This window comes from Palaemon carinicauda, chromosome 8 (genome assembly GCF_036898095.1).
Source record: "Palaemon carinicauda isolate YSFRI2023 chromosome 8, ASM3689809v2, whole genome shotgun sequence".
NCBI classification, from domain to species: Eukaryota; Metazoa; Arthropoda; class Malacostraca; order Decapoda; family Palaemonidae; genus Palaemon; species Palaemon carinicauda.
In genome coordinates, this window is record NC_090732.1 from 38011022 (window position 1) to 38037893 (window position 26872).

Sequence of the window (26872 nt, forward strand, 5' to 3'; positions counted from 1 at the left end):
GGAATTCATTGAAGTCAGCTTCCTTATCAGGTACAAACCCTTAATAATGTTGGCTGTCTCTGACCCTCCATGAAAGGTGTCAATCAGCTATATATATAACTACCGGGTAAGTCAGATGTTTAAAAATTATATTTTCATAATAAAATAAATTTTTGAACATACTTACCTGGTAGTTATATATAATTAAATTCCCCCCCCTCCTCCCCTCTAGAGACCTAAGTGCATGGAAGATCTGAGGAATGACTGGAATGGTTCCAGGTACCTGGGTAGAGGGCACACTGGTGGTACACCTGGCTATCCAATCGGCGATTGCCGCGAGTTTTGAAATTTCTGCCGTGACGTCATGGACGTATGCTATATATAACTACCGGGTAAGTACAGTATGTTCAAAAATGTATTTTATTATGAAAATATAATTTTACTGCATGTATTGTATTATTTTCAATTTATCATTGGATTATATTATACCTACTTGTAATACAGGTATTAACAGTTAATTTAGGTATAATGAATGGTTCAAATGTATTTGGCTGTCCAGTATTTCACTGTAGCTTTATTATAAAATTTGATTTGGTGTTTTTATAGGGTTTGGAATGAATTAGGTGATTTATAAGTAAAATTTGACTCATATCCCAAAATTTTCATGAAACGAAAGCCACTCCAGAATGAATTGATTTCGTATTATGAGGCATTATTGTATGTGAGACCTCGTGCGTTTGTGCTCCTGAACATCCACAACAATTATACGTGCCCTCACCTGTTGGCACTCGTACCCTGTACAGAGCAAGGCAATCTATATGCATATACTCATTGTACTCACCTTTATTCATTGCACTCACTTATAATGACATTCTCATCATCCTCACCTTTACTGTCTTGCTCATAGTACTCACCTTTACGGGCATGATTATCTCGTTCTCCTAGTAAAAATATAGCGTCGTGTGTACCCACTAGTTGATTGGTTAACCCACTCGAATCTCACTCGCCAGTTTAGGCATACCCATCGCATTCTCCTGTTTAAGTACACTCACCGTACTGATCTGTTTGCTCTCCATCACTGCACTCTCATACGTGCGTGCCATCATCGTGCACTCCTAAGCCTGTGCCTTCATTGCTCTTACCCGTGTGTGTAACCTCTCCGTACTCGTCAGTTCACTCTTACTTCTCGCACTCATCTGTTCACGTGTAGAGCTCAAGCGCATGCAGCTCATGGAGATCCAAAATGAATGCAATCACCTAACTATTATTTCACCAGTGTAAATGCATGACCATTATGCTCATCTGTATACGTTTGCTCATCGCACTCGCCTGGCAGTACTTGCTTGAGAAGAGTTCCCGTTCTGGGGCATGCTCCTACACAAATTGCTCATACCTTAGTACATACTCTTGGGCACTCTTAACTGGATACATGCATGCCTGTTTACTCGCGCCTTACTACAGAAATGCTCTTTCTGGCACATGTGCCCTCTGCCATAGGTCATTCTCTTGCGTGCCTACTCCCTTCTATTATGTTGTGCATGAAGGAGTGTGAGCTCTCAACACGTTTTGTGCACCTTCCAGTTTGAACTAGCACTACTCCCCACTTTCATTTTTCTATAGGTGAAGATTCCTGTTTATGTGGGTTCATCTCATCGCTCTTATATGCAGGTAGTTGTCAACTTGGGACCTATGTAACTTGCAAGTGCTCGACTTTATGATCACTTTTACGACTGCGGCAACGTTACGTTTTGTATGAAACAGTGCACTAATATGACAAATATTTCCTTAGAAGTGATATCTTTTCTTTTATAAATAAAAATTAGTTAATTTCACTTGGTAAGGTAGTATTTTCTTTTATTGATAATACAGTATCCATTTTTTAATACAAAATACATTGAGAAAAATCTTAATGCCTGTTGAGTACACATCATATTTGTATCATATTCATATTAGTATTTCAATTATTGAAATATCGAGTAACGATATCAAGTACAATATTGTATATCAGGGGTCTGTATCGGTTGTTATGAGTATCACTAAGTGTAAGTTTTACTCTATACTGAGGACAGAATCTCATGTATGCTAGTTTTATTTCATTTTATTTCATCTCTAAAAGTATATTGCTATTTATCTAATGGAAGTATACTAATAGGACAAATATATTCTTAGAAATATATTTTATTTTACATTATAAAAGTGAAGTACTTTTGCTTGGTAAATTTGTATTTTCTTTCATTTCTTGGAAGAAAAACAGAAAAGATTTTTACATATTTTGCAAGTCATTCTTTGTCGAGTTCACGTCACACGTTAGGAGACATTTCTGGTGGAAGGCAAGCTGGCAAATCAACTGGTTTCTTTTCGATACCTTACCAAGTAATGGTGGTATTCCCATTATTGAAGTATTGAATAATGATACCACATTTTTCCAATGATGTCTAAAGAAATATGGAGGTGTGTGTGTTTTACAAGAAGTTACAAGAATTTTGCATGTCTGTCTCAAAGACTTTTTAGTCCATCCACGGAGACTCCACTTGTTCTTTGGTAGAGAAATTTACTTTAAGCATTTAGAGAGTTCTTATGATCTTGTGTAACTTAATTCTTGAACTTGTTTACCGTGTTACCGTTTACTACATCTGCTGAAAGTCTATTCCAAGGACTGTATTTGCTATTTTGTATGTAAAGAAATTGCCACATTGAGTGGTGTTGTATCTTTTCAATTCCAGTTTGTATCCTGTACCTCTGGACTGATTTGTGCTAATCGTGAATAGATTGTTGTAATCTACATTTATTATTCCTTTAAGAATTTTGAATGCCTCTATTAACTGTCCCCTTAGTTGTCGCGTTTGTAGATCAAATAACTCAAACGTTCCATCCTTCTTCTATATCCAAATTGCCTTAGTGTTGGAACTAGTTTGGTGGCCTTAGCTTGTACTGATTCCAGTGTATCTATATCTTTCTGAATACTTGGAGGCCAGAATTGGACTCTGTATTCTAGATGGGGTCTTACTAGTGATGCGTACAGTGTACAGTGATGTAGTACAGTGTCTTTGTTTCTGCATTTGAATTGGCTCTATGTAACCTATTAGTTTCTGTGATTTCTTTTCAGCTTTTATGCTCTGTTTGGTGAACTTCAAATCCTTGCTGATAATGATACCAAGATCTTCCTCCTGGTCCACACTTTCTATTTCAATACCTAGCAGTGAGTAATCTGATTGTGGGTTACTATAACCTATGTGCATGACTTTGCATTTCCCACAGTTGAAAGGCATTTGCCATTTTCTAGACAATTCTCCTAGCTTCATTAGATCCTCTGTTAATGCTTGCACAACTTCTGAGTTTGCAGCATTTATGCCTAGTTTAGTATCGTCGACAAATATGGCTATTCTGCTAGTTAACCCTAAATCTGTGTCGTTATGTAGATCAGAAATAACAATGGTCCACGGACGGAACCTTGAGGTACACCGCTTGTAACAGCTGCCCCCTCTGAAGCTTCTCCATTGATGACAACTTTCTGTTTTCTGTGTGTTGGCCAATCTTCGGTCCATTCAGCTGACTCGTCAGTAATGCCTAGTGCTCTAATTTTGACCATTAACTTTTTATGAGGAACTTTGTCAAAAGCCTTTTGAAAGTCTTAGTATATGATGTCTATTGCCCTGCTTTTGTCATAAATGGTAAACATGTGGAAAAATCCATGTTGGCTGTCTATCAGAAGGTTGTTTTTCTCTACTATAATTGATTCAAAAATTTTGCAAGGCACTGAAGTTAGACACACAGTTCTGTAGTTGGCAGGTTCTTCTTTTGGTCCCTCCTTGTGGTGCCTTTTTTTCTTTGGCTGTGTTTTGGAACATTTTGTAAAAGTGTGGGGTTATCTCTTCTCCTAGTTCTAAAATCTCTTTTGGATGAATATCATCTGGACCTGGTGCCTTAAACTTTAATGAGTCCTTTTATTTTCTTGTTGACATCATCCATCGTTATTGTAATTCTATTTAAGGGTTGTGGCCCTTCATATTAGATAGCTGGTTTGGGGAGGGCCGTTGATTCTTCCCTAGTGAATACGGTTGTGAAATATGCATTCATCAGTTTAACTTTTTCCAAATCATTTGTTATAAGATTCCCCTCTGAGTCTCTTAATAGGCTGTGAGTGAGTGATAATGTGTGTGTGTATTCAATTTTGGTTTTTTATGTACCTTGCCATTCCCCCAATTAAGGGAGGTAGCCAACATGAAAAACAAACAAAAAGGGAATTTTTACTCTTCGTTCCTTTATGCCTGACAAGGGATTCAGCCAAGCCTTGGCAGAAAGTTTTGCCCTGCTAGAGGGAGCAATGGCAATGTTTGAGGGATAGGATTTATGAAGGTGTCTAGGGGGATCATGGATGCTGTGAAGTGTAACAAGGAGATCTTGGAAGAGAAAAGAATGAAAATCCGGGTTGACAATCTGTGTATATACTGAAAGGGTAGAGAGGCCTGCTCCTGAACCTCAGTCCTCTACTTTTACAGCTTCTCCAACACCACTTCTAGCTTCTCCAGCACCTCCTCCAGCATCTAGATTATATCCTGACTCACCACCTCCTCCAACATCTCCAGCATCTTCCACTTTCTCTTACCAATAAGCCTGTCTTTCCACCACTTGCAATGCCCCTTCATTTGTGCTGGCTAACCACTGGAATAACGGTAAGTAATTGTTACATGTGCATGTGATGGTCTAGCACTTTGCTGCAGTAGAGGGGCTTGAGTGTCTCAATGATGGGCTGGGCAATGGCGGTGGGGTAGTTTATCCACCCTGGCAGGCTCAGCCATACCGCTAAGGCCAGTTCTGAGAGACCAGACCAAGACTGGACCCCTATAGGCCTTCTCCTTTATTTAAGATAGGCAAAGGCTAGGAGAAGGAAAACTCCAAAATCAAACCAAACAAGACCCCAACGGTGGAGCTTCCCAGCGCCGGCGGAAGAGGGCAATGCCTGTCGGGCAGGCAACAAGGCGGGCCTTGACATAACAAGAACCCGGCAGCCCGATGCAACCAACATCGCAGAAGCCGCCTGTCTCATATGTCTTGAGCCGCGGTGAAAACGGTGTGGGCCAAGTGTGTGTGCGTGGCTGTTGCAAAGCCACGACCACCCAAAACAATATACCCAGCTACTGGCATTCTGTCGTTTCCTCCACCCTTCTTCATCTCCATAGATAGGAGGCTGATGGCTAACGACAGAACCCAATATTCGGACACGAGTGGGCGCCGACGACGATATTAGTGTAGGTACACTACTGTATATGTTACAGTAGTTTATGAATGGTAAGGCATTGTTATCTCTCTTTTCTAAAGTATATTATACATATGCAGTATGTACTGTGTGTATGTATGTACGTACAATATATTACGTATATAAATCCAACTTAGGATGAAAATCAACTTCCAACTCATTGTAAGACCGGATCTTGTTTGCAACCCGAAGACCTCATGGATAGGTTCTTACGTGGCTATTTGTCCAGACTGTAACCTAGGCTAACCTTTGAGAATCTATTTCTCAAATTTAGAAGGTGGCACTAGTTAACACCGCCCATCTCATAAGGTCTTGAGTAATTTGACTTTCGAGGATTTTAAAGCTACCAGTAAGGTTATAGGGCTTCCTCCAACCTAAGGATAAGTCTCATATTAAACTTTTAAGGCATGTTGGTTTGTATTTGTTTAGGAACAAATTTGAAATTTAAAATTAATATGCATAATTCCTAACTATACAAACCAAAGTCCTTTAAATTTCACTTCCTGCCTTAGCCACCCCACATGCCATAGATGAAGATCAAGTGGAGTCTCAGCGTGCTGGCGAGGGTCTGGCTTACCTCCATCCACCATTAACTACCAACACCTCGTTAGAATTTTAACAGCTGATTTCCAGCACCTATTAAAGGACTCCAGTTTGCTTTGCTTGGAAAAATGCAAATTACTTTTTAAAACTTGATTTTCCATGGATGTAGAATGCTTAACAATGAACCTTGATTGCATGAAACTGTCTTAATCAATGAATTATTATCAATTAACCCAAGTATTTGATGTACAATAAAACTTATCCTATAACTAGTGACTAGTAGCATTGATTTGTTTGGTATATTTTACAGGTGTGGAGGATGGTCAAACGCTGCGCATGACAGTAGGGAGAAAAGAAGTCTTTGTTAGAATCAATGTAAGCAAAAGTGATTATTTCCGAAGAGATGGTGCTGATGTACATACCGATGTAACTGTATCACTTGCTCAAGCTACTCTTGGTGGAGCAACTAGAATACAAGGAATTTATGAAGATATTACGTTAGATGTAAGTAGAAAGATTTAATTTTGTGTGATAACTTATATTAACCCTTCATTTTGGTTGCATAAAAGTAAGAATTAGAAGTTGATAACCTGTCAGTATTTAGTCCTAATCCATGAAAAATGGGGGGGAAATTAATTCATTGTCAACAATGTTTGATTATTTTCAGGTATCGACATCGTTGTTTGAAGGAACTGTATAATTTTTCATGATTGGTATGCTAAATAACTTCTATATAAGAAATGGTCACCATTAAAAGTGATTCCTATACATTGATAAAATGCATACAGACATATACCAAGGCACTTCCCCCAATTCTGGGGGGTAGCCGACATCAAACAAATAAATATAAATAAGATTAGGAAAGTTAAGAAGTTTTTCCATGTACAACTTCTAGAGGTTAAATGGTTTTTAAATAAAAAAAATTTAGTAAAAAAAAGTTGTAGGAGTTTGAAATAACACCAAAATATTGTTTAAATGGGACAAGGTTGCACCCCTTAACCTGCAGTACAGCTTACCTCAGACTTTATCATTGTCAAAGTTCACACTAAAATGGCCTCATTCTTCACCTAACAACCAGGAGACAATCCACTATTTTATAAAAAATGGTTCTGAGTTCTCCAGTGTGTCAATTGCAATGTCAAAGGGGTCATTTATTAATGCTTTGTATCAACAGGCATACAGGTAGTCGTCGACTTACAGCGGAGATAGGGTCTCAGAGATGCGTCGTAAGTCGATTTTGACGTATGTTGAACTGAAAAAGTGAAGTTTCCGTAGATTCATTATGATGTGTCATAATTCGGCAATCATCTAAGTCACATTTTACCAATATTTTCTAACTGTATATCATTATTTCATTTTCTTGTTTAGTAGGATATCATATTCTCTATTAAAGCATTTATGTATTCTATTTTTTAATTTCGGAAGAATTTTAGACATCAAGAATTATTGTACTTAATATTTTGTTTACCTTTGGTTATGATCAGCTGATCTGAAGGTCTCGCTACTGTATCAACAGATTGCGCACATACGAGTGGTGTATTTTTTTTTTATATAATTTCTTAATTTATTCGAAATCTCTTCATGATGAATATTACATCAGCACCTATATGTTACAGGATATCACAGTTTTCATACAGTTTGTTTATACCTATTATTATTAGTTATCATGGGAATACGTTGTCACTCGTTCTCTGTGCGAGTGTGTGTTTGTGTGAGACAGTGTGTGCGGGGGCCGCAAGGGTAGTTAATTTTTTAAAGTTTCATACAGAATTTAATTTTGTATTCATTATTAAGCCTTCATATTTCATTTGTCATTTTTGTGGTTTACTAAAGCATGTTTGTATTCTATTTTTCAATTTTTTGAGATTTTCAATAATCAATAATTGCTTTTTGTAGGCATCAGCTGATCTCAAAGTCACGCTACCGTATGGCGATTATGTGCACATACTATACGGATGATACGGAGTTCTTTATATAATCTTCTTAACTTATTCGAAATATCTTCATAATGAATATTACAACAGCACCAATATGTTATAGGGTATCACAGTTTCTATAGAGTTTGTTCATAGGTCGGTCTCTCTCTCTCTCTCTCTCTCTCTCTCTCTCTCTCTCTCTCTCTCTCTCTCTCTCTCTCTCTCTCTCTCTCTCTCTCTCTCTCTCTCTCTCAGGTAATATCTGGCGTGCCACAAGGTACGGTTTTAGCTGCACTGCTGTTTGTCATTATGATCTCAGACATAGACTGCGATGTTGAAAACTCTGTAGTGAGAAGTTTTGCCGATGACACAAGAATAAGTAGAGAAATTACTTGTGATGAAGATAGGAACTCACTACAAAGAGATCTAAACAAAATATATGAATGGGCGGAGATAAATAGGATGGTATTTAACTCCGATAAATTCGAATCAATGAATTATGGAAATAGAGAAGGAATGGTATATGCATACAAGGGACCTAATAACGAGACAATCACAAACAAGGAAGCAATTAAAGACCTTGGTGTAATGTTAAATAGGAATATGTTATGCAACGACCAAATAGCAACACTGGGAATGTTATTCAGACACTTTAAAACAAGAAAAGCTAAACACATGATTATGCTTTACAAAACTTATGTACGTAGTACACTCGAGTACTGCAATGTGATATGGTACCCACACTACCAAAAGGATATTGCACAAATAGAGAGTGTACAAAGGTCCTATACTGCTAGAATAGAAGAAGTTAAGGACCTTGACTACTGGGAAAGACTGCAAATTTTAAAATTATACAGTCTAGAAAGGAGAAGAGAACGCTACATGATAATACAAGCATGGAAGCAAATAGAAGGAATTACTGAAAACATCATGGAGCTTAAAATATCAGAAAGAGCAAGCCGAGGTAGATTAATAGTGCCAAAAAATATTCTAGGTAAACTAAAAAAGGCGCACAGGACATTAATCCACTACGCACCAGCATCGATAATGCAGCGACTATTTAATGTGCTGCCAGCTCATCTAAGAAACATATCAGGAGTGAGCATAGATGTGTTTAAGAATAAGCTCGATAAATACCTAAGATGCATCCCAGCCCATCCAAGACTGGAAGATGCAAAATACACCGGAAGATGCATTAGCAACTCTCTGGTGGATATACGAGGTGCCTCACACTGAGGGACCTGGGGGAACCCAAACAAAAAATAAGGCAATACAATAAGGCATAAGGCAAGGCTCTCTCTCTCTCTCTCTCTCTCTCTCTCTCTCTCTCTCTCTCTCTCTCTCTCTCTCTCTCTCTCTCTCTCTCTCTCTCTCTCTCTCTCTCTCTCTCTCTTTTTTTTTTTTATTTATTTTTTAGACATCAGAAATTCCTTGGATCATTACTTGATGATTCGATAATGGGAATAATAAGATTACTCAGTAATACACCGAAAGGAAATCATTCGGTTTACCAGCACTCATTCCGCCACACATATGACGTCACAGGAAGTGATGTGAACTCGACAAAGAATGATTTGCAAATTATGTAAAGCCGTTTTTGTTTTTTCTTGCAAGAAATGAAAGAAAACACTAATTTACCAAGCAAAAGTATTTATTTTCTATAATGTAAAAAGAAATATATAATTTCTAAGAAAATATTTGTCCTATTAGTGTACTTTCTTTAGATAAATATCAATTTATTATCAGAGATGAAATAAAACTAGTGTAGAGTCAAATTTATGCTGAGTAGTACTCATAACAACCGATACAGACACACAAAATGCTTTGTATCATTATTTGATGTTTTTCAATATTAATCTTACCCGATAATCATGTAGCTGTCAACTCTGTTGCTGACAGAAATCTACGGTCGGGATACGCCAGCGATCGCTATACAGGTGGGGGTGAACACCACAGCGCCATCTGTGGTCAGGTACTCTAGTACTTCTTGTCAACACCACCTCAATTTTTCCTCTGTCGTGCCTCCGGCTAGACCTACATGGATACGCTGTTGATTCTGGAGTTATTGCTCACGATTTGGTGATGTATTTGCTCTAGAATTTAGCCTTCGCTATTCAGGAAGCTATATCATTAGCTTAGCAAGTTTTTGGAATTAATTTGATTTAATTTTTGATTTAATTTTGGTACGAAGAGAGTATGAACTCTCTTTCACTTTTAAATGGCCGACCCTTCCCTTAGACGGAAGTGTTGGTGTCGAAGAGAGTATAGACTCTCTTAATTTTGCTTAACAAAGTTATAGATTTATTTTATATCTCTCCGCCTTTTATAGGCCTCTTTGATTAACTTCCTTTTATTATAAACTTATTAAAATTAATTTTTATATTTGTTTATATTCGACCTTTCCTAATAGTAGGCGGTCTTTTCTTGGAACCGAAGTTAATTAACTTTGAGCCCGTCATTTCGTTTTTACCTGTTAACATATGCCATTTTAATGTTTTTGAAAGAATTTCTTTGATAGTCTTGTACTGTTTTCAAAGTTGAACTAACGTTTTGTTTTGTCTCTGCAGTTCTTGACGTTCAGAACGTTCAACTTGCGCTCTATCGTTACGATAGAGAGAGAGTCTATCACGGTGTCACGTTGCAGTAAGAGTAAACCGATTCTAGCGTTTTGTTCATTCTTTCTTAGCTTAAATGGTTCTATTCTAATAAAGGAACTTTTTATTTGGGAAACCTTTCAGTTTTTTTCCTTTAACAATAATATGTTTTAACGATATATATAATTGGGCTCTTCTCTCAGGTGCTAAGTCAAGAGAGAGAGAGAGAGAGATAGAGACGGAGGGAGAGAGAGGAGGATAAACGTTTCGTTCAAGCGGGTAACGTTGTTATCGTTTTTGCTCTTCTCCCTAGTCTCTTTAGGGGAAGAAGGTAAACGTTTCTAGAGTTTTATTCTTGTTCTCAGACTTTATGCGGTGAGAGATTTTAAACGTAGTTTATTTGATCTAGTGTTTAATCTCTTTTCCAGCCACTGAATTATTTATCTTTCATTATGTTTTTCTGTTACATTGTAATACTGTTTTCGCAATTACTAACTTTTAATGAAGGATAGAATTGCGTGTTTCAGGTACAAACCACTTAAAGTTTCGAGTTCAGTGAAATAAGTGCAAACAGAAAATCAAAAGTGATAAAGTGATAAGCGCAAGTGTTACAGTGTTGCGTTCGAGGGTTCGTCTGTTCGTGCCAGTTGTTCGCCTAGTCTGGGACCTCTTACAAGCTCCCAAGCCCAGGGGAGAAGTAATGTCGAAGGACTTATGGGTTCAGCAGGCCTTGATCGACGAACAGACGTTTCCCTCCGTGGTTTCGGGTGTAACCAACTCACGTAGCCGACGTGATCACCCCACCCACACAAAGACGAGAGAGCCCATTTATTCCTCGTCTGCGGAAGAGGTTTCTCGCAGAAACCATGGACCAATCTTGCAGCTTTTAAGTGCAAGTCGGTCCCTTCCGCGCAAGTCCAACTCCTAGGTGGTGCCATTAGCACTGGGTCAGTTCGGACTTGCTGCAGTACGACAACTGCACACCTCTCAGAGAGGCAAGGTGGTATCGCAACAGACAGTAACTCCGTCTGTTGCCGCACCAGCTGTTTTAGACCCTCAGTTTCAACGGACAGTAGCTCCGTTTGTTGTTGTCTTTCTTAAACTCTAGTGGTCTATGCTGCTGACAATGCAGTCTCAGCTTGCGGTGTTGATGCAGGAGTTTCAGGCAGAGAAGGTTAACACACCTCCTCCTGCGAGCGCTCCTCCACCTCTACGCAGTCCAGCCTGCCAGACGTATGATGTTGAGGTTCCTCAAGCTACCTCCATGCGTGAGCTGCCGCATTGGGAGTTGCCAGATACCAGCTCTGTGCAGCAACCTCCACTTTCCTTGAGGCAGGAGCCTCTTGCCACGCGGCAACCTCCTCAACACTTGAGGCAGGAGCCTCTTGCCACGCGGCAACCTCCTCAACACTTGAGGCAGGAGCCTTATGCTTTGTAGCAACCTCCTCTACCCTTGAGGTAGGAGCCTCTTGCGTTGCGACTACCTCCTCCATCCTCGAGGCAGCTACCTCTTGCGGTGCGACAACCTCCACCATCCTCGAGGCAGCAACCTCAACTCCACCTCTGCGCAGTCCACCCTGCCAGACGTATGATGTTGAGGTTCCTCAACCTACCTCCACGCGTGAGCTGCCGCATTGGGAGTTGCCAGATACCAGCGCTATGCAGCAACCTCTTGCGTTGCGGCAACCTCCACCATCCTTGAGGCAGCAACCTCAACTCTTGCGGCAGCCACCTCCACTCTTGAGGCAAGAACCTCAACTCTTGAATGGGCTCTCGTGGCATGGTTGGTGTCGACCTGGCCTTTCATTAGAAGGGGCTAGCGTTCGATCCCAAGTATGAGGTAGAAATTTATTTCTATTTGAACACGATGTTGTGTTGATATTTATCCATATTGACTCATTAGGGGTAATTTGAATGAATTACTACCAATTGTGTCACGTGGTGGCCCGGGGAAATCTGGTAAAACTCGCTGGTAAAGAGACTGATGTCTCACCAGGTAAATCCTCGGACAGCTAGATTAGTGTCAGGTTCAGATTTCTTTAAAAATCCTCCTCTACCCATGAGGCAGCCTCATGCTTATGAGGAGCCTCATGCTATGCGGCATCCTCCTCAAACCATGAGGCAAAAGCCTCATGCTATGCGGCAACCGCCTCAACCCATGAGGCAGGAGCCTCATACTATGCGGCATCCTCCTCAACGCATGCGGCATAAGCCTCATCCCTTGCTGCTTGAGCCTCATCCCATGCAGCATGAGTCTCATACCATGCAGCATGAGCCTCATCCCATGCAGCATGAGCCTCATCCCATGCAGCATAAGCCGCACGCCATGCAACATGCTCTGCTTACCTTACAGCATGCTCTACATACAGCATGCTCTGCTTACCTTACCGCATGCTTCTCAGTCACACATCTTTGGTTGTTGCCAACTCACTAGACTGTCAAGCAGTTTCATAACGTTGCCTTCTAGTCTGCTGCTTTTGCACCAGTGAAACCCTCACTGAGAGAACTTAGCTTTTCTCGGATATGGTTCCTGTAGATGAGAAAGTGCTATTCTCCCTCCTTCTGATTTTCCCTTGAGGACTCGGTCATTTGGAGAGGAGCCTTTAGCTGCTTAGCCTCCTATGGACTTTTATTTAAGCATAGCATGCTTCCAGGGAGGGTAATGGTTCCACTTCAGTCGCTAACCCCGTCTGTTACCACACCTGCTCCCATAGACCTTGAGCTGTGTTGCAAGACATGCAGTCCAAGCTTAGTCCTTGTTAGAGGATTTTTTGTTTACGGAGTCAGTGTGTCACTGGGAAGACGTTCAACAACCAGCAGAAGTGTCTTGTTGTGACGCAGTGCGGCAACCTCAGCAACCCGATAAGGAGTTGTCTGTACGACCCAGACAGTCTAGACAGCTTCGGGTTGTCACTGTACTTCCTCGCTTCCCCATGGTTGACAGTTCACAGACTGTGCAGCAGTACCATGATCTTGTGTTCGGCTCCGTCAGACGACTAGCTTTTAAGAGCTCCCACAAGTCGTCGCTGTCTGGAGATTCTCAGATGGACTATGGATCTGACCAAGGAACTGGGCCTCCTGGTCAATTTTGAGGAGTCCCAGCTCGTCCCATCCCAGACCATTGTCTCCTGGGTATGGATCTTCAGAGTCGAGCTTTTCGGGCTTTTCCGTCGGCCCCAAAGATACTAAGCCCTAGATTGCGTCCAGAGCATGCTGAGAAGGAACCGATGCTCAGTCAGGTAGTGGATGAGTCTAACAGGGACACTTTCATCGCTGGCACTGTTCATCGAGTTAGGGAGACCCCACCTCCCCCCCTTCAGTATCATCTAGCGGCTCACTGGATAAAGGACATGACGCTAGAGACGATCTCAGTTCCTGTTTCCGAAGAGAGGAGGTCTACTCTCACGTGGTGAAAGAACAGCTTTCTTCTCAAGGAAGTCTACCTTTGGCTGTTCAGAAACCCGACCGCCGTCTCTTCTCTGACGCATCAGACACGGGCTGGGGTGCGACTTTGGACGGACAGGAATGCTCGGGAACATGGAATCAGGAGCTAAGGACACTTCACATCTATTGCAAGGAGCTGTTGGCGGTTCGTCTGACCTTGATAAACTTCAAGTCCCTCCAGCTTAACAAGGTGGTGGAGGTGGACTCTGACAACACCACAGCCTTGGCTTACATCTCCAAGCAGGGAGGGACTCATTCGTGGAAGTTGTTCTAGATCGCAAGGGACCTCCTCATCTGGTTAAAAGATCGAAAGCTCACGCTGGTAACGAGGTTCATTCAGGGCGATATGAATGTCATGGCAGATCGCCTTAGCCGGAAGGGTCAGGTCATCCCCACAGAGTGGACCCTTCACAAGAATGTTTGCAGCAGACTTTGGGCCCTGTGGGGTCAGCCAACCATAGATCTGTTCGCTACCTCGATAACCTAGAGGCTCCCGTTGTATTGTTCTCCGATTCCAGACCCAGCAGCAGTTCACGTGGATGCTTTTCTGCTGGATTGGTCCCATCTCGACCTGTATGCATTCCCGCCGTTCAAGATTGTCAACAGGGTACTTCAGAAGTTCGCCTCTCGCAAAGGGACACGGCTGACGTTGGTTGGCTCCGCTCTGGCCCGCGAGAGAATGGTTCATAGAGGTACTGCAATGGCTGGTCGACATTCCCAGGACTCTTCCTCTAGGAGTGGACCTTCTACGTCTACCTCACGTAAAGAAGGTACATCCAAACCTCCACGCTCTTCGTCTGACTGCCTTCAGACTTTCGAAAGACTCTCAAGAGCTAGGGGCTTTTCGAAGGAGGCAGCCAGAGCGATTGCCAGAGCAAGGAGGACATCCACTCTCAGAGTCTATCAGTCTAAAGGGGAAGTCTTCCAAAGCTGGTACAAGGCCAATGCAGTTTCCTCATCCAGTACCACTGTAACCCAGATTGCTGACTTCCTGTTACATCTAAGGAACGTAAGATCCCTTTCAGCTCCTACGTTTAAGGGTTACAGAAGTATGTTGGCAGCGGTTTTCCGCCACCGAGGCTTGGATCTTTCCACCAACAAAGATCTACAGGACCTCCTTAGGTCTTTTAAGACCTCAAAGGAACGTCGGTTGTCCACTCCAGGCTGGAATCTAGACGTGGTCCTAAGGTTCCTTATGTCATCAAGATTTGAACCTCTCCAATCAGCCTCTTTTAAGGACCTCACATTAAAAACACTTTTCCTCGTGTGCTTGACAACAGCTAAAAGAGTAAGTGAGATCCACGCCTTCAGCAGGAACATAGTTTTCACATCTGAAACGGCTACATGTTCCTTGCAGCTAGGTTTTTTGCTAAAACGAGCTTCCTTCACGTCCTTGGCCTAAGTCGTTCGAGATCCCAAGCCTGTCCAACTAGGTGGGGGACGAACTGGAGAGAGTACTTTGCCCAGTTAGAGCTCTTAGGTACTATCTAAAAAGGTCATAACCTTTACGAGGACAATCAGAAGCCTTATGGTGGGCTATCAAGAAGCCTTCTCTTCCAAGGTCTAAGGACTCAGTTTCTTACCTATTCAGGCTCCTGATTAGGGAAGCACATTCTCATCTGAAGGAAGAAGACCTTGCTTTGCTGAAGGTAAGGACACATGAAGTGAGAGCTGTGGCTACTTCAGTGGCCCTCAAACAGAACCGTTCTCTGCAGAGTGTTATGGATGCAACCTATTGGAGAAGCAAGTCAGTGTTCGCATCATTCTATCTCAAAGATGTCCAGTCTCTTTACGAGAACTGCTACACCCTGGGACCATTCGTAGCAACGAATGCAGTAGTAGGCGGGGGCTCAGCCACTACATTCCCATAATCCCATAACCTTTTTAACCTTTCTCTTGAATACTTTTTATGGGTTGTACGGTTGGCTAAGAAGCCTTCCACATCCTTGTTGATTTGGCGGGTGGTCAATTCTTTCTTGAGAAGCGCCGAGGTTAAAGGTTGTGATGAGGTCCTTTAGTATGGGTTGCAGCCCTTTATACTTCAGCACCTAAGAGTCGTTCAGCATCCTAAGAGGACCGCTACGCTCAGTAAGAAAAACGTACTTAATAAAGGCAGAGTAATGGTTCAAGTCGTCTTCCTTACCAGGTACTTATTTATTTTATGTTATTTTTGAATAACTAATAAAATAAAATACGGGATACTTAGCTTCTGTGTTAACATGTATGCTGGTCTCCACCCACCACCCTGGGTGTGAATCAGCTACATGATTATCGGGTAAGATTAATATTGAAAAATGTTATTTTCATTAGTAAAATAAATTTTTGAATATACTTACCCGATAATCATGATTTAATTGACCCACCCTTCCTCCCCATAGAGAACCAGTGGACCGAGGAAAAAATTGAGGTGGTGTTGACAAGAAGTACTAGAATACCTGACCACAGATGGCGCTGTGGTGTTCACCCCCACCTGTATAGCGATCGCTGGCGTATCCCGACCGTAGATTTCTGTCGGCAACAGAGTTGACAGCTACATGATTATCGGGTAAGTATATTCAAAAATTTATTTTACTAATGAAAATAACATTTCGCTAATGGGAATACTAATACTAATCGTTAGCTTTTTGGAAGGAAATCACTCTACTGCCTGCGCACTTTCCGCCAGTAATATGACGTCGCTAGACATGATAGGAACTCGACAGATATTAAAACTTCATGTATTTTTTTTTTTTTGGTGAAAATGGATACTTTATATCAATAATAAAAGAAAATACTAACTTACCAAGATAAAACAGTTCAATTTTATACAAGAAAATCTATTATTTCTAAGGAAAATTTTTCCTATTAGTCTACTATTTCAGACATACTTGTGACGTCATCACATTGAAAAAAATTGTTGTAAAGTCCAACAGTCATAAGTTGCATACGTCATAAGTCTGTGACTACCTGTAGTTACTAATCTTGCGGTAAAGCAAGGAAGGTTTGCTGTTATCACTAAGTTAAATATTATACAGATTATTTATGATCTCTACTACACGTGAAATGCTCCACTGTTCCTAACATTAAAAGGTGTAGATCTATTTTTACTTTATTGATCAGTATGTGGCCATGGATTTGGCTTGTAGTACTGTTATTTAGGATATCAAAATAAATTTCAAGAAGCCTCCAACTCTTAAAATGCATTCAGTTTGAACTGTTGAAAGATGTTTGCTTCAGGAAATTGACATTTAAAACATTTTATCTTATGGCTTAGACAAAAAGGACAGTAAATAACTAGCTATCTCAGTTCATGTGGGGTTTCCTTCTAAGGATACTCTACTGTCATTTAGCGTTAAACAAGATTACAAAGCAAAGAATCTAATACATTAACTACAGGAGGTTATATGCAGTTACAATGAGGATACTTATCTATGACTTGATTGGTGTTATAATTGTATTTGAGAAAATCTAAAGAAATAAGAATCTTTTCTGTCCCCTATCAAGAAATACCATAGCTTCATGAAGCAGTGTATGTTTACTGTTGATAGGATGAGACATGTTTTCTTTTGAAAGTCAGAGCTCATGATACTAGACCAGTGGCTGTTTCTTTAACTTTATGCAATTTTTTTTTCTTGAAAAAGGGCTTAAAGCAGTGAAATGGAAAATGTATTCAGGCTTTGCATCTCATTATTTGAGAAACTGGAGATATGATTATAGTGAAAGTTGAACACTTGAATAAGAGCGGTTGATATTTTATGGTAGTTTTATAATTTTTACAAGGCATTATTTTTAGTGACAAGATTTATGGTTTTAGGGAAGTGAATTTTCAAGTTTTTATGGTGTGCAAGCATAGTCCTTGGGCTGGGAAACTTAACATCTCTGGTATGTTAGCCCTTGATTATGGTTTTGTGGTCATGTTGAGCTGGGCAACTGATATACTTAACTTCTTTTTACCGAAAAGATAGAGAAATATTATACCTCTCTTTCCTATACATATTTACTTCAAGAATACTCAGTTTACATATTTTCAAAACTGTTAACATACGAGTCCATAGAGATAAAATAAGAATGAAATTCAAAATTATGTTCTGGAATTTCAAATTGGGCAGCACCTCATTTATTTTGCCTTTCTAAGCAATTTGGTTTATGTCATCTATTCTGTATTTTCAAGGTATAAGTAATAAGTTTTACTTTAAATGGATCTCTGGTAAATTTACAAAAATACATCTGAGAGTAAGAGAGAATGAGAGAGAGAGGGGAGAGCTTATTAAATGCCATTCTGGTGCATTTTTCTGACATATGCTCCCTGATAGCCACAATCAAGTCCGTATTGGTAATAGGGAGCTCAAAAGAAAGATTAAAGTCTCCCATTCTAGATGTGTTCATTTTGGGTTCATCTGCAGTCTGTAGATTCAATCTGTTATCATGCTGGAGTGGCTTTGACCTCTTGAATGTTTTCATTGCCATTTACATGGTGGATCTTTTCTAGAATCTAACCATAGCCAATCATCTTGACTCGCATACTTGATCTCCTATTCTTCCCTTCTGAGAGAGTAGAAGGTTGTGTGAGTGATTACAAGCATGTCTTTAATCTCTAAGGATGATGAACCAACTCTCTTGATACTTATTTTCTGTTTGAATGGTGATCATCATGTAAAGCAAAACCTTCCAAAGAACATTAGATCAGGAAGGAAATGTCTTGAGGAATACACATACATGCTCCCTTACTATTCACTAATAAGCAGCCTGTTAATTTGTGGGCACTTGAGTTTCAAAGAACTGCAGGTGCTCTAGTCTTGGCTACCTTACTCCATTCAAGAGACCTATAGCATTTTGATCAGGGCTCCAACATCTATACTTGCTGAGATTGTGGCTCTGGTCATTTAATTCTAAGGGCCCAATTATTAGTTGTCCCTCTCATCCTGTCATTGCTCAGATGTGCATGCTATAGCATAACTCTTGTGTGGATCATAGCATCAGAATGGCCTGATTCTTGTCTCGGGTCATGGGGCTGTTTGTCAATACATTTGTGATCATAACTTTTGTCAACTGTGTTCCTTTTGTCACAGATTGTTCATTGGTGTGGCCCCAATCACTAGAGCGGTGCCTATTGAAGCAGTGTATGTATCTGTTTTAGTGTTCCTTGGACATTCAAATGTAGATATCAAGCATTGATGAAGTGAAATCTGGGAAATTCAAGAACTCTCTTGGAATGCATGAAGTGAACATTGGGAAGGTGAGAACATGAATCCACCCTGTGAACCATTGTCTATATTATAACAGAATGGTATTATTTGCCAATAAGCTGATCTATCAGATTGGGCCCTTGTTTAGGGTAGATGTAGAAGTGGAATCAGCTCAACATCCACTTAGATGTGTTGCAGATGTTCTTAAAGAGAAAATACCATAAGGTACTGTCTGAACTGTTGAGCAAAGCCAGCATTGGCAGTAGCTTTCGGAAGTGTAAGTCATTGCGTCATACTTTGACAAACTTGACCCTTCTTTGGAGGAAGAAAGCAAGGGGAAAACTGTTAAGGAGTAATAGGCTGAAGCTGGCAGCAAGCTAACATCCACTGCAGTATTCTTAGACAACCTCCTATATTATTTTTATCTAAATCAGTATCCCACTGGTCTATCAACCACTCATAACTGATAAAACAGTTGAAATTAGAGCCAAAACCTAACTAGTTCTTAGCCAAAACCTGGGTTAAATGCAGATTATTCAGTTTATAAGACTAATACATTTTCAATGCAGCAGCCTGATACTTAGTAAAGTAGAGGAAGCAAAAGAAATACTGTATAAATACAATATATGTATGTGGCAACAAACTGAAAAGCCTGCCCTGAACTAGAATAAGAGACTGTAAGAAGAAATCTAGTTACTAACTGTAAAGCCTGAAGGATACAAAAACGAGGAATAATGGAAATTACTCAATATAGTTTTGCTTACATATACACAAAAGAGAATGCAGGAGGGATAGATAGCAAAATCTTAGTTATAACTAATAGCAAATAATCACTACAAAAGCAAAGTAATCACACAAGAAAATTTAAGTGGAAGAATAAAAGATTACTGCACAAAAGGACCTACAATATTAATATTTATGCACAAGAATAGAATTAGCAGGAAAATAATGAATGCAAACTTTATAAACAAAGCTATTAGCTGAGTCTTGTTTAAGGACAGAGTGCTGGAAGCAGTAAAGTTACATGAGGATGTACTAGAATGGTGGACCGAGAAAAGTAAAGGGATTCTAAGGATCGGTGAGGAAGTACTTGGAAAGTCATCAGGAAGAAGACCTCCAAATGATAAAGAATCGTGGTAGTGGAATGATGAGGTACAAGAACGGGTATAAACCAAGAAAGAAGCCAAGAAGAAGGCAGATCTATCAGGACAAGAGCAGGATAAAGGAAACTATAAACAGGCAAAGAAAGAAGCAAGAAGAGCAGTAGCAAAGGCAAAGGCAGAGACATTAAATGAAGTCTATACTTTACTTTACTTTACTTTTATCATTTGTCCCACATAACCTTGACTTTTCAAAATCTCTTAAATGATAGAATTATCAACCTATGCATCTACCTCTGGACTTGTTTTCTTTTGAATAGGGCTACAAGTGTCTTGAATTTTGTGGACCACAAAATAAGCTAACTGTAAAATTTTTTATGTTAAAACTTTAACTTATCTAATGGTGCATAGTATTTTAGGTTTGTTTTAAAATTTAATGCTCAAAATGGAAAAACAGGAGGTTTTGGTCGTATATGAGATTTGATTTTAATTTCAATGTGAGCTGATGTTTTCTCTTTACAGATTCCCATGGGCACACAGTCTCATTCAAGAATAAGGTTAAATGGAAAAGGCATGAAGCGTATTAATTCATATGGTTATGGAGATCATTATGTCCATGTCAAGATAAGAGTGCCTACGAATTTAACCCAAGAACAGAAAGCCTTGATGACAGCGTTAGCTGAACTTGAAACTGACACGCCAGGGACAGTTAATGGCATCACATATACCAAAGACGGTAAGTTTTATTAAGAATTTTAGAAAGTTTTGTTACGTACATTACAGTCCCTAATTATGCTTGTTCGAATTGTGCAATCCCCCATTTATGCGGTTGCTAGTTTTCAAAAATAAATGTTCTAAATCTGCTAAGTTGTTCAAAGTTTGCGAGTCAAGTGCCACAAAACATATCAAATCTATTGTCTTTTCAAGTTTATACATAGGCCAAGTAAGGTGACTGATGATAAACTTAACCAAAGCAGATTTACCTTACATTTTATTGACGATTTCATTATAAAGTCCATTTGAAGAAAAATTCCATATCAACAATGAAATCAACTTTTAACTATGTGAGTCCAGCTGACAAAATGTAAACTTAGAGTTGTGGTTACTTTCTCGGCAACCTTTATCTTTCTCTAACTTTTCGATAAATTTAATTGTAGTGTAAACGATGGTACAGTACATTAAAGCATTATTTTTTATTTTGTTTACAGTATTTATAAAATTATTAGTTTTTGTTTTCCTTGTGGGTTTTCAGAGTTTTCACACATAGGCTATGTTTGTTTATTGGCAGTGAATAGCCTAACCTTTGGTAACAAGGCGACAATATTCCCTCGGTCATATATTTTGAGCAGTATAGATTTTCTTTACAGAGATTTATTTTTGTGTAGTACAGGATATAAAAAAGCCCCTCTCTCTTCATACCTTTTGTCCTTTTATTATCTCTCTCTCTCTCTCTCTCTCTCTCTCTCTCTCTCTCTCTCTCTCTCTCTCTCTCTCTCTCTCTCTCTCTCTCTCTCTCAAACAAAGAAAATCTTAATTTTACATTTACGAGTCATGTGTTTAAGAAAGAAATTAACATAGATAGTAGGTTAGCCAGGGCACCAGCCACCCATTGAGATACTACCGCTAGAGATGTGTGAGGTCTTTGACAGGCCAGACAGTAGTACATTGGATCCTTCTCTCTGGTTATGCTTCATTTTCCCTTTTGCTTACGCATACACCGAATAGTCTAGCATATTCTTTACATATTCTCCTCTCTGCTCATACACCTGGTAACACTGAGATTACCAAAAAATTCTTCTTTCAAGGGGTAAACTACTGCTCTGTAATTGTTCAGTGGCCACATTCCTCTTCGTAAGGGTAGGAGAGACTCTTTAGCTATGGTAAAGAGCTCTTCAAGCAGAAGGACACTCCAAAATCAAACCATTGTTCTCTGGTCTTGGGTAGTGCCATAGCCTCTGTACCATGACCTTCCACTGTCTTGGGTTAGAGTTCTCTTGCTTGAAGGTACTCTCGGGCACACTATTCTTTCTAATTTCTCTTCCTCCTGTTTTGTGACAGTTTTTACAGTTTATTTAGGAAATATTTATTTTAATGTTCTTCTTTGTCTGCATCTTTTCCCATATTTATGTGGGGACAATGTTTCTGGCTAGCTTTCTCCATCTACCTCTATCCCACACTTCATCACTGGTTAATCCCTTTGATAGAAAGTCATCCTTGATACAGTCCATCCACCTTCGCTTTGGTCTCCCTCTCCTTCTCGTTCCCTGTATCTCCATTTCCGTCACTCTCCTCCCAATATACTGTTCATCTCTTCTCATGACATGACCATACCACCTCAGTCTACTTTCTTGGATCTTATCTGATAGTTCTGTTACTCCTGTGGTACCCCTAATTACCTCATTCTGTATCTTATCTCTTCTTGTCACCCCACACATCCATCTCAACACTCTCATCTCTGTCACATCCAGTTACTTCTCTTCTGTCTTCTTTATTGCCCATGTCCTGTGTACTTTACCTTTCAACTTTACCCCTATTTTCCTGTCACATAGTGCTCCATGCACTTTTTTCTAATTCTTCCATCCTGCTTGTATTCTGTGGTTTATTTCTGCCCCCAGATCACCATCCTCTGCAACTGTTGATCCTAAATACTTGAAATTTTCAACTCTCTTCAATCTCTCTCCTTGTAAACTAACTTCCCCATTCTCCCCATTTTTCAATCTCAAATACTCTGTCTTTTTCCTGCTGATCTTCAATCCTCTATTTTCCATTTCTCTTCTCCACTTCTCCAGTTTCTCTTCTACTATCTCTCGCCTAGTGCTACACAGTATAATATCATCAGCAAAAAGCATACACCAAGGAGACTGATTTCTAATACCTTGTATTATTACATCCATGACCAGATCAAATAGGTAAGGGCTCAATGCAGACCCCTGATGTAGTCTCCCATTTACTGAGAAACTTTCTGTTAGGCCTATACTGCTCTTAACATTTGCTTCTGCCCTCTCATACATATCTTGGGTGATTCTTACGTATTTCTCAGGGACTCCCTTTTCTCTCATACATCTCCACAGCTCCTGACGTGTTACTCGATCGTATGCCTTCTCCATGTCCATAAAGACCATGTGTAATCCTTTCTGTTTCTCCCGATGTTTTTCTATCATCTGCCTCAAAGCAAATATTGCTTCTACAGTCCCTCTTCCAGGCATGAATCCGAATTGTTCCTCACCAATTGTTGTTTCATCTCTGAGTCTCTTCTCTATGATCTTCTCCCATATTTTCATAGTATGGCTTATCAACTATGCCTCTGTAGTTGCCACATTCCTGGATGTCTCCCTTCCCCTTATAGATGGGAATGATTAGGCTTCTTCTCCATTCCTCTGGCATCTTTTCCTGATTGAAGATCTTCTGCATCAGGTCCCACAAGATATCTATGCCTTCCTCTCTAAGACTCTTTCGTACCTCTACGGTATATTATCAGGTCCTGCAGCTTTACTTTTTTTCGTTTTCTTTACTGCTTGTTCTACTTCTCTTCTAGTCACTCCTATGGTAACTGCCTTTTTTAAATATTTAACTTAGCCGGTGAATATATAATAGCTGCAAACTCTGTTGCTCGACAGACACATACATAAAAAAACTCGCGAGCGATCGCTATGCAGGTTGCGGGTGTGCCCACCAGCGCCAACTGTCGGCCAGATACCACTCTCGGATGTAAACAAAACCTTCAATTTCTTCTCTGTCGACGTGTCGACAAGACGTACTTTTACTCGCTGTTGAACCTGGAGTTTTTCCCATCATATTTGGTGAAGTACTTTAATTTGGTTTGAGCTTTCGCAGTACAGGTGTTTTTCTTCAAATAAATCCTTGAACTCGTTTTTGGATAGATTTAATTTTTGATGACAGAGAGTATGGACTTTCTTTGACTTTTAAATGGCCGACCCTTCCCTTAGACGGAAGTGTGTTTAGGCTTTTAGCAATTATCTTATTACGTTATAAATTAATTATAGATTTTCCTCTATATATTTTATATCTCACCGCCTTTATTAGGCCTCTTCGATTAACTTTCCATTTATAATAAACATAAAAATAAATTTTAATGATTTGTTTATATGCGACCTTTCCTGAGAGTAGGCGGTCCTAACTTGGAAACCGAAGTTAAACAACGTTGAGCCCTTTCAATCGTAAATAGCTTTTAAAGAGCTAATGATTTAAAACTTTTTAAATGAATATTTTTTAATAGATATTTTATGGAAGATTTTCTTTGAATAGTCTTCGTACTGTTTCAAAGATGAACTAACGTTTAGTTTATTTATACTACGCAGTTTGCGCTCTATCGTTACGATAGAGAGAGAGAGTATCACGGTTTCACTTTGCAGAAAGAGTAAATCGATTCTGACGTTTTTTTCATTCTTCTTTCTAAGCTTAAATGTTTTAAATACTATTTTAAAGGAACTTTTTAATTGAAAAACCTTTCAGTTTTTTCCTTTGGTCAAATAACATGTTTTTTTGACGAAACGTAAGTGGGCTCTTCTCTTAGGTGCGAAATCAAGAGAGAGAGAGAGAGAGAAAGATAGGGTTCGAGAGGCCTTGATCAGCGAACAGACGTTCCCTCTATGGTTTCGGGTGTATCTTACCAAGATCACCCCTACCATAAGACGAGAGAGACGATTTTCTCCTCGTCATCCGAAGGCTTTTCGCATAAGAAACCTGAAACAAGGTTTCGAGGCCCTTAAGCGAAAGTCAGTCCTTTCAGGACAGGTCCAGCGTCCTGGTTGTAGCCATTAGGACAGCTCTGACCCTATGCAGTCATCGGAAGACTGCTCGCCGCCTAACAAAAGCGTAACACAGACTCCGAGAGTCTTTTTGTTGGCAAGGTTTTGCGGTCACAGACGTTACCCTCGTCTCTTACCGCAACCTTTTCCGTTGATCCTAAATGGGTTGTACGGCAAGACATGCTGAATAAGCTTGCCTCCCTTATGGAAGACTATTCTGCCGATAAGTCCGTTGAGCCTAGCCGTTTTTCTCATCGAGATCCTGGCTTTCAGCCACCCTAACATTCCTTTGTGCGTCCTGTTGACGTTGGCCTAGCTAAGTCACGTCAGTCAGGTTGTTTAGAACCACACTCGATGCGGTCTCGTGTGGATTTTCAGCCACATTTGGACGTTAGGCCACTTGCTGATGCTCCTGTTGACGTTCAGGACGTTCGCTAACAATCGGAGTTGACTTGTTTTGACGCTGAGCGTCAACCTCCGCATTCTAGAGTTGTTTTGACTGCTCAGTCTAGGTGGTCAAAGCAGTCTCGAGTGGACGCTGTGCGTCCTCACGCACCTGTTGTTGTTGACAGTTCACAGACTGTCAAGCAGTTACGTGACGTTGCGTCCTGGTCTCTCGCACCTGTTGTTGTTGACAGTTCACAGACTGTCTAGCAGTTACATGACGTTGCGTCCTGGTCCGCTACTAATGCACCAGTGCGTGTGGACTCTGCTTGTAAAGCATTGCCACCACGGTAGGTCTCTCCCTTGCTTGAGACTCAGCTATTATCGGACAAGGTTCCTTCAGATGAGGAAGTTGCTGTTCCCCCTCCTACTGATATTCTCTTGAGGACTCTGTCAGACGGAGAGGAGCCTAAAGCTGCTTAGCCCTCTATGGACTTTAAATAAATCATGCTGATTTTTAAGGATCTTTGTCCGGATCTTTTTGTTACTGCTGCTCCTCGTTTGCCTAAACGTCAGAGCTTACACTAGGCCTAGCTACTTCGAAGCCGTTATTTTATTAGCTAGTGCTCTCTCGCTCTCCTAGAGAGCTTTACGTTTGCTAGGTGACTGGTTTATCACCAGGAGGAGTTTGGGGGATACAGCCTTTGCTTTCCCTTCTTTTAAAGTGGCTTATAGAGCGAGAGTCTGATATGACACGAGAGAAGTTCTCGGCTTGGGAGTTCCTGCCTCTGCCCAGATAGACTTCTCAAACCTCATAGACTCTCCCTGGCGCCTGGCCATGAGACGCTCCAAGATTTTACAGGTCAACTTCCCAGCTGTTTTTGAGCCTTTGAAGTTTTGCTGTACAATTATGTCATGCATAAACAAGGCTTTCAGGGATGGCTCCAATGATCTGACAGCCACGTTCTCTGCAGGAACAAGTCCCTCAGGGATGGCTCCATGATTTGGCAGCCATGTTCACTGCAGGAGTACGTAAGAGGCAATTGCGCTCAATGTGTTCATTGTCAAGACAAACTTCACGATGAAGTCTTCCAGGCTGTCTTGACAGCATTTATGGAAGGCGACTGGATGGTCTCTCTCGACCTTCAGGAGGCATACTTCCACATTCCTATACACCCGGATTCCCAACCGTTTCTGAGCTTTGTTTACAGGAATGTGGGGTACCAGTTTCGAGCTATCGGGGATCCGAGCCTCCCTGTACTTGGACGACTGGCTTCTCAGAGCATCGTCCAGCCTTCACTGTCTGCAGGATCTACATTGGACGTTGAGTCTGGCCAGGGAGTTGGGACTTGTGGTCAACCTAAAAGTCCCAACTGATCCCATCCCAGATTATTCTAATTTTGGGGATGGAGATTCGCAGTCAAGCCCTGCTCGAAGTCCAACTAATGCTGAAATGAAAACGTTTATTCAGTCAGGAGTTGGAACAGTCTCGTAGGGACTCTCATCCCTAGAGCAGTTTGTCTCACTAGGGAGACTACCCCTTCTGCCTCTCCGGTTCCATCTAGCCTCTCACTGGAACTAGGACAAGACATTAGAGACGGTATCATTCCCAGTCTCCGAACCAATAAAGGCATGCCTGAAATGGTGGGACAGCAATATCAGTCTGAGAGAGGGACTATCACTAGCAGTCAAGAACCCAAACCACGTGTTGTCCTCAGATG

General features: G+C 40.5%; 1 protein-coding gene across 2 annotated transcripts in view; it reads left to right on the plus strand.

The window, feature by feature from the left end:
• Positions 1–26872, plus strand: part of LOC137645706 (protein tumorous imaginal discs, mitochondrial) — a 176428-nt gene that overhangs the window by 119885 nt on the left and 29671 nt on the right. For both annotated transcript variants that reach the window (XM_068378565.1, XM_068378566.1), the window contains exons 6-7: positions 6090–6283; positions 20521–20734. In XM_068378565.1, coding sequence (XP_068234666.1) covers positions 6090–6283; positions 20521–20734 — 408 coding nt within the window. The remainder of the gene's footprint in view (positions 1–6089; positions 6284–20520; positions 20735–26872) is intronic.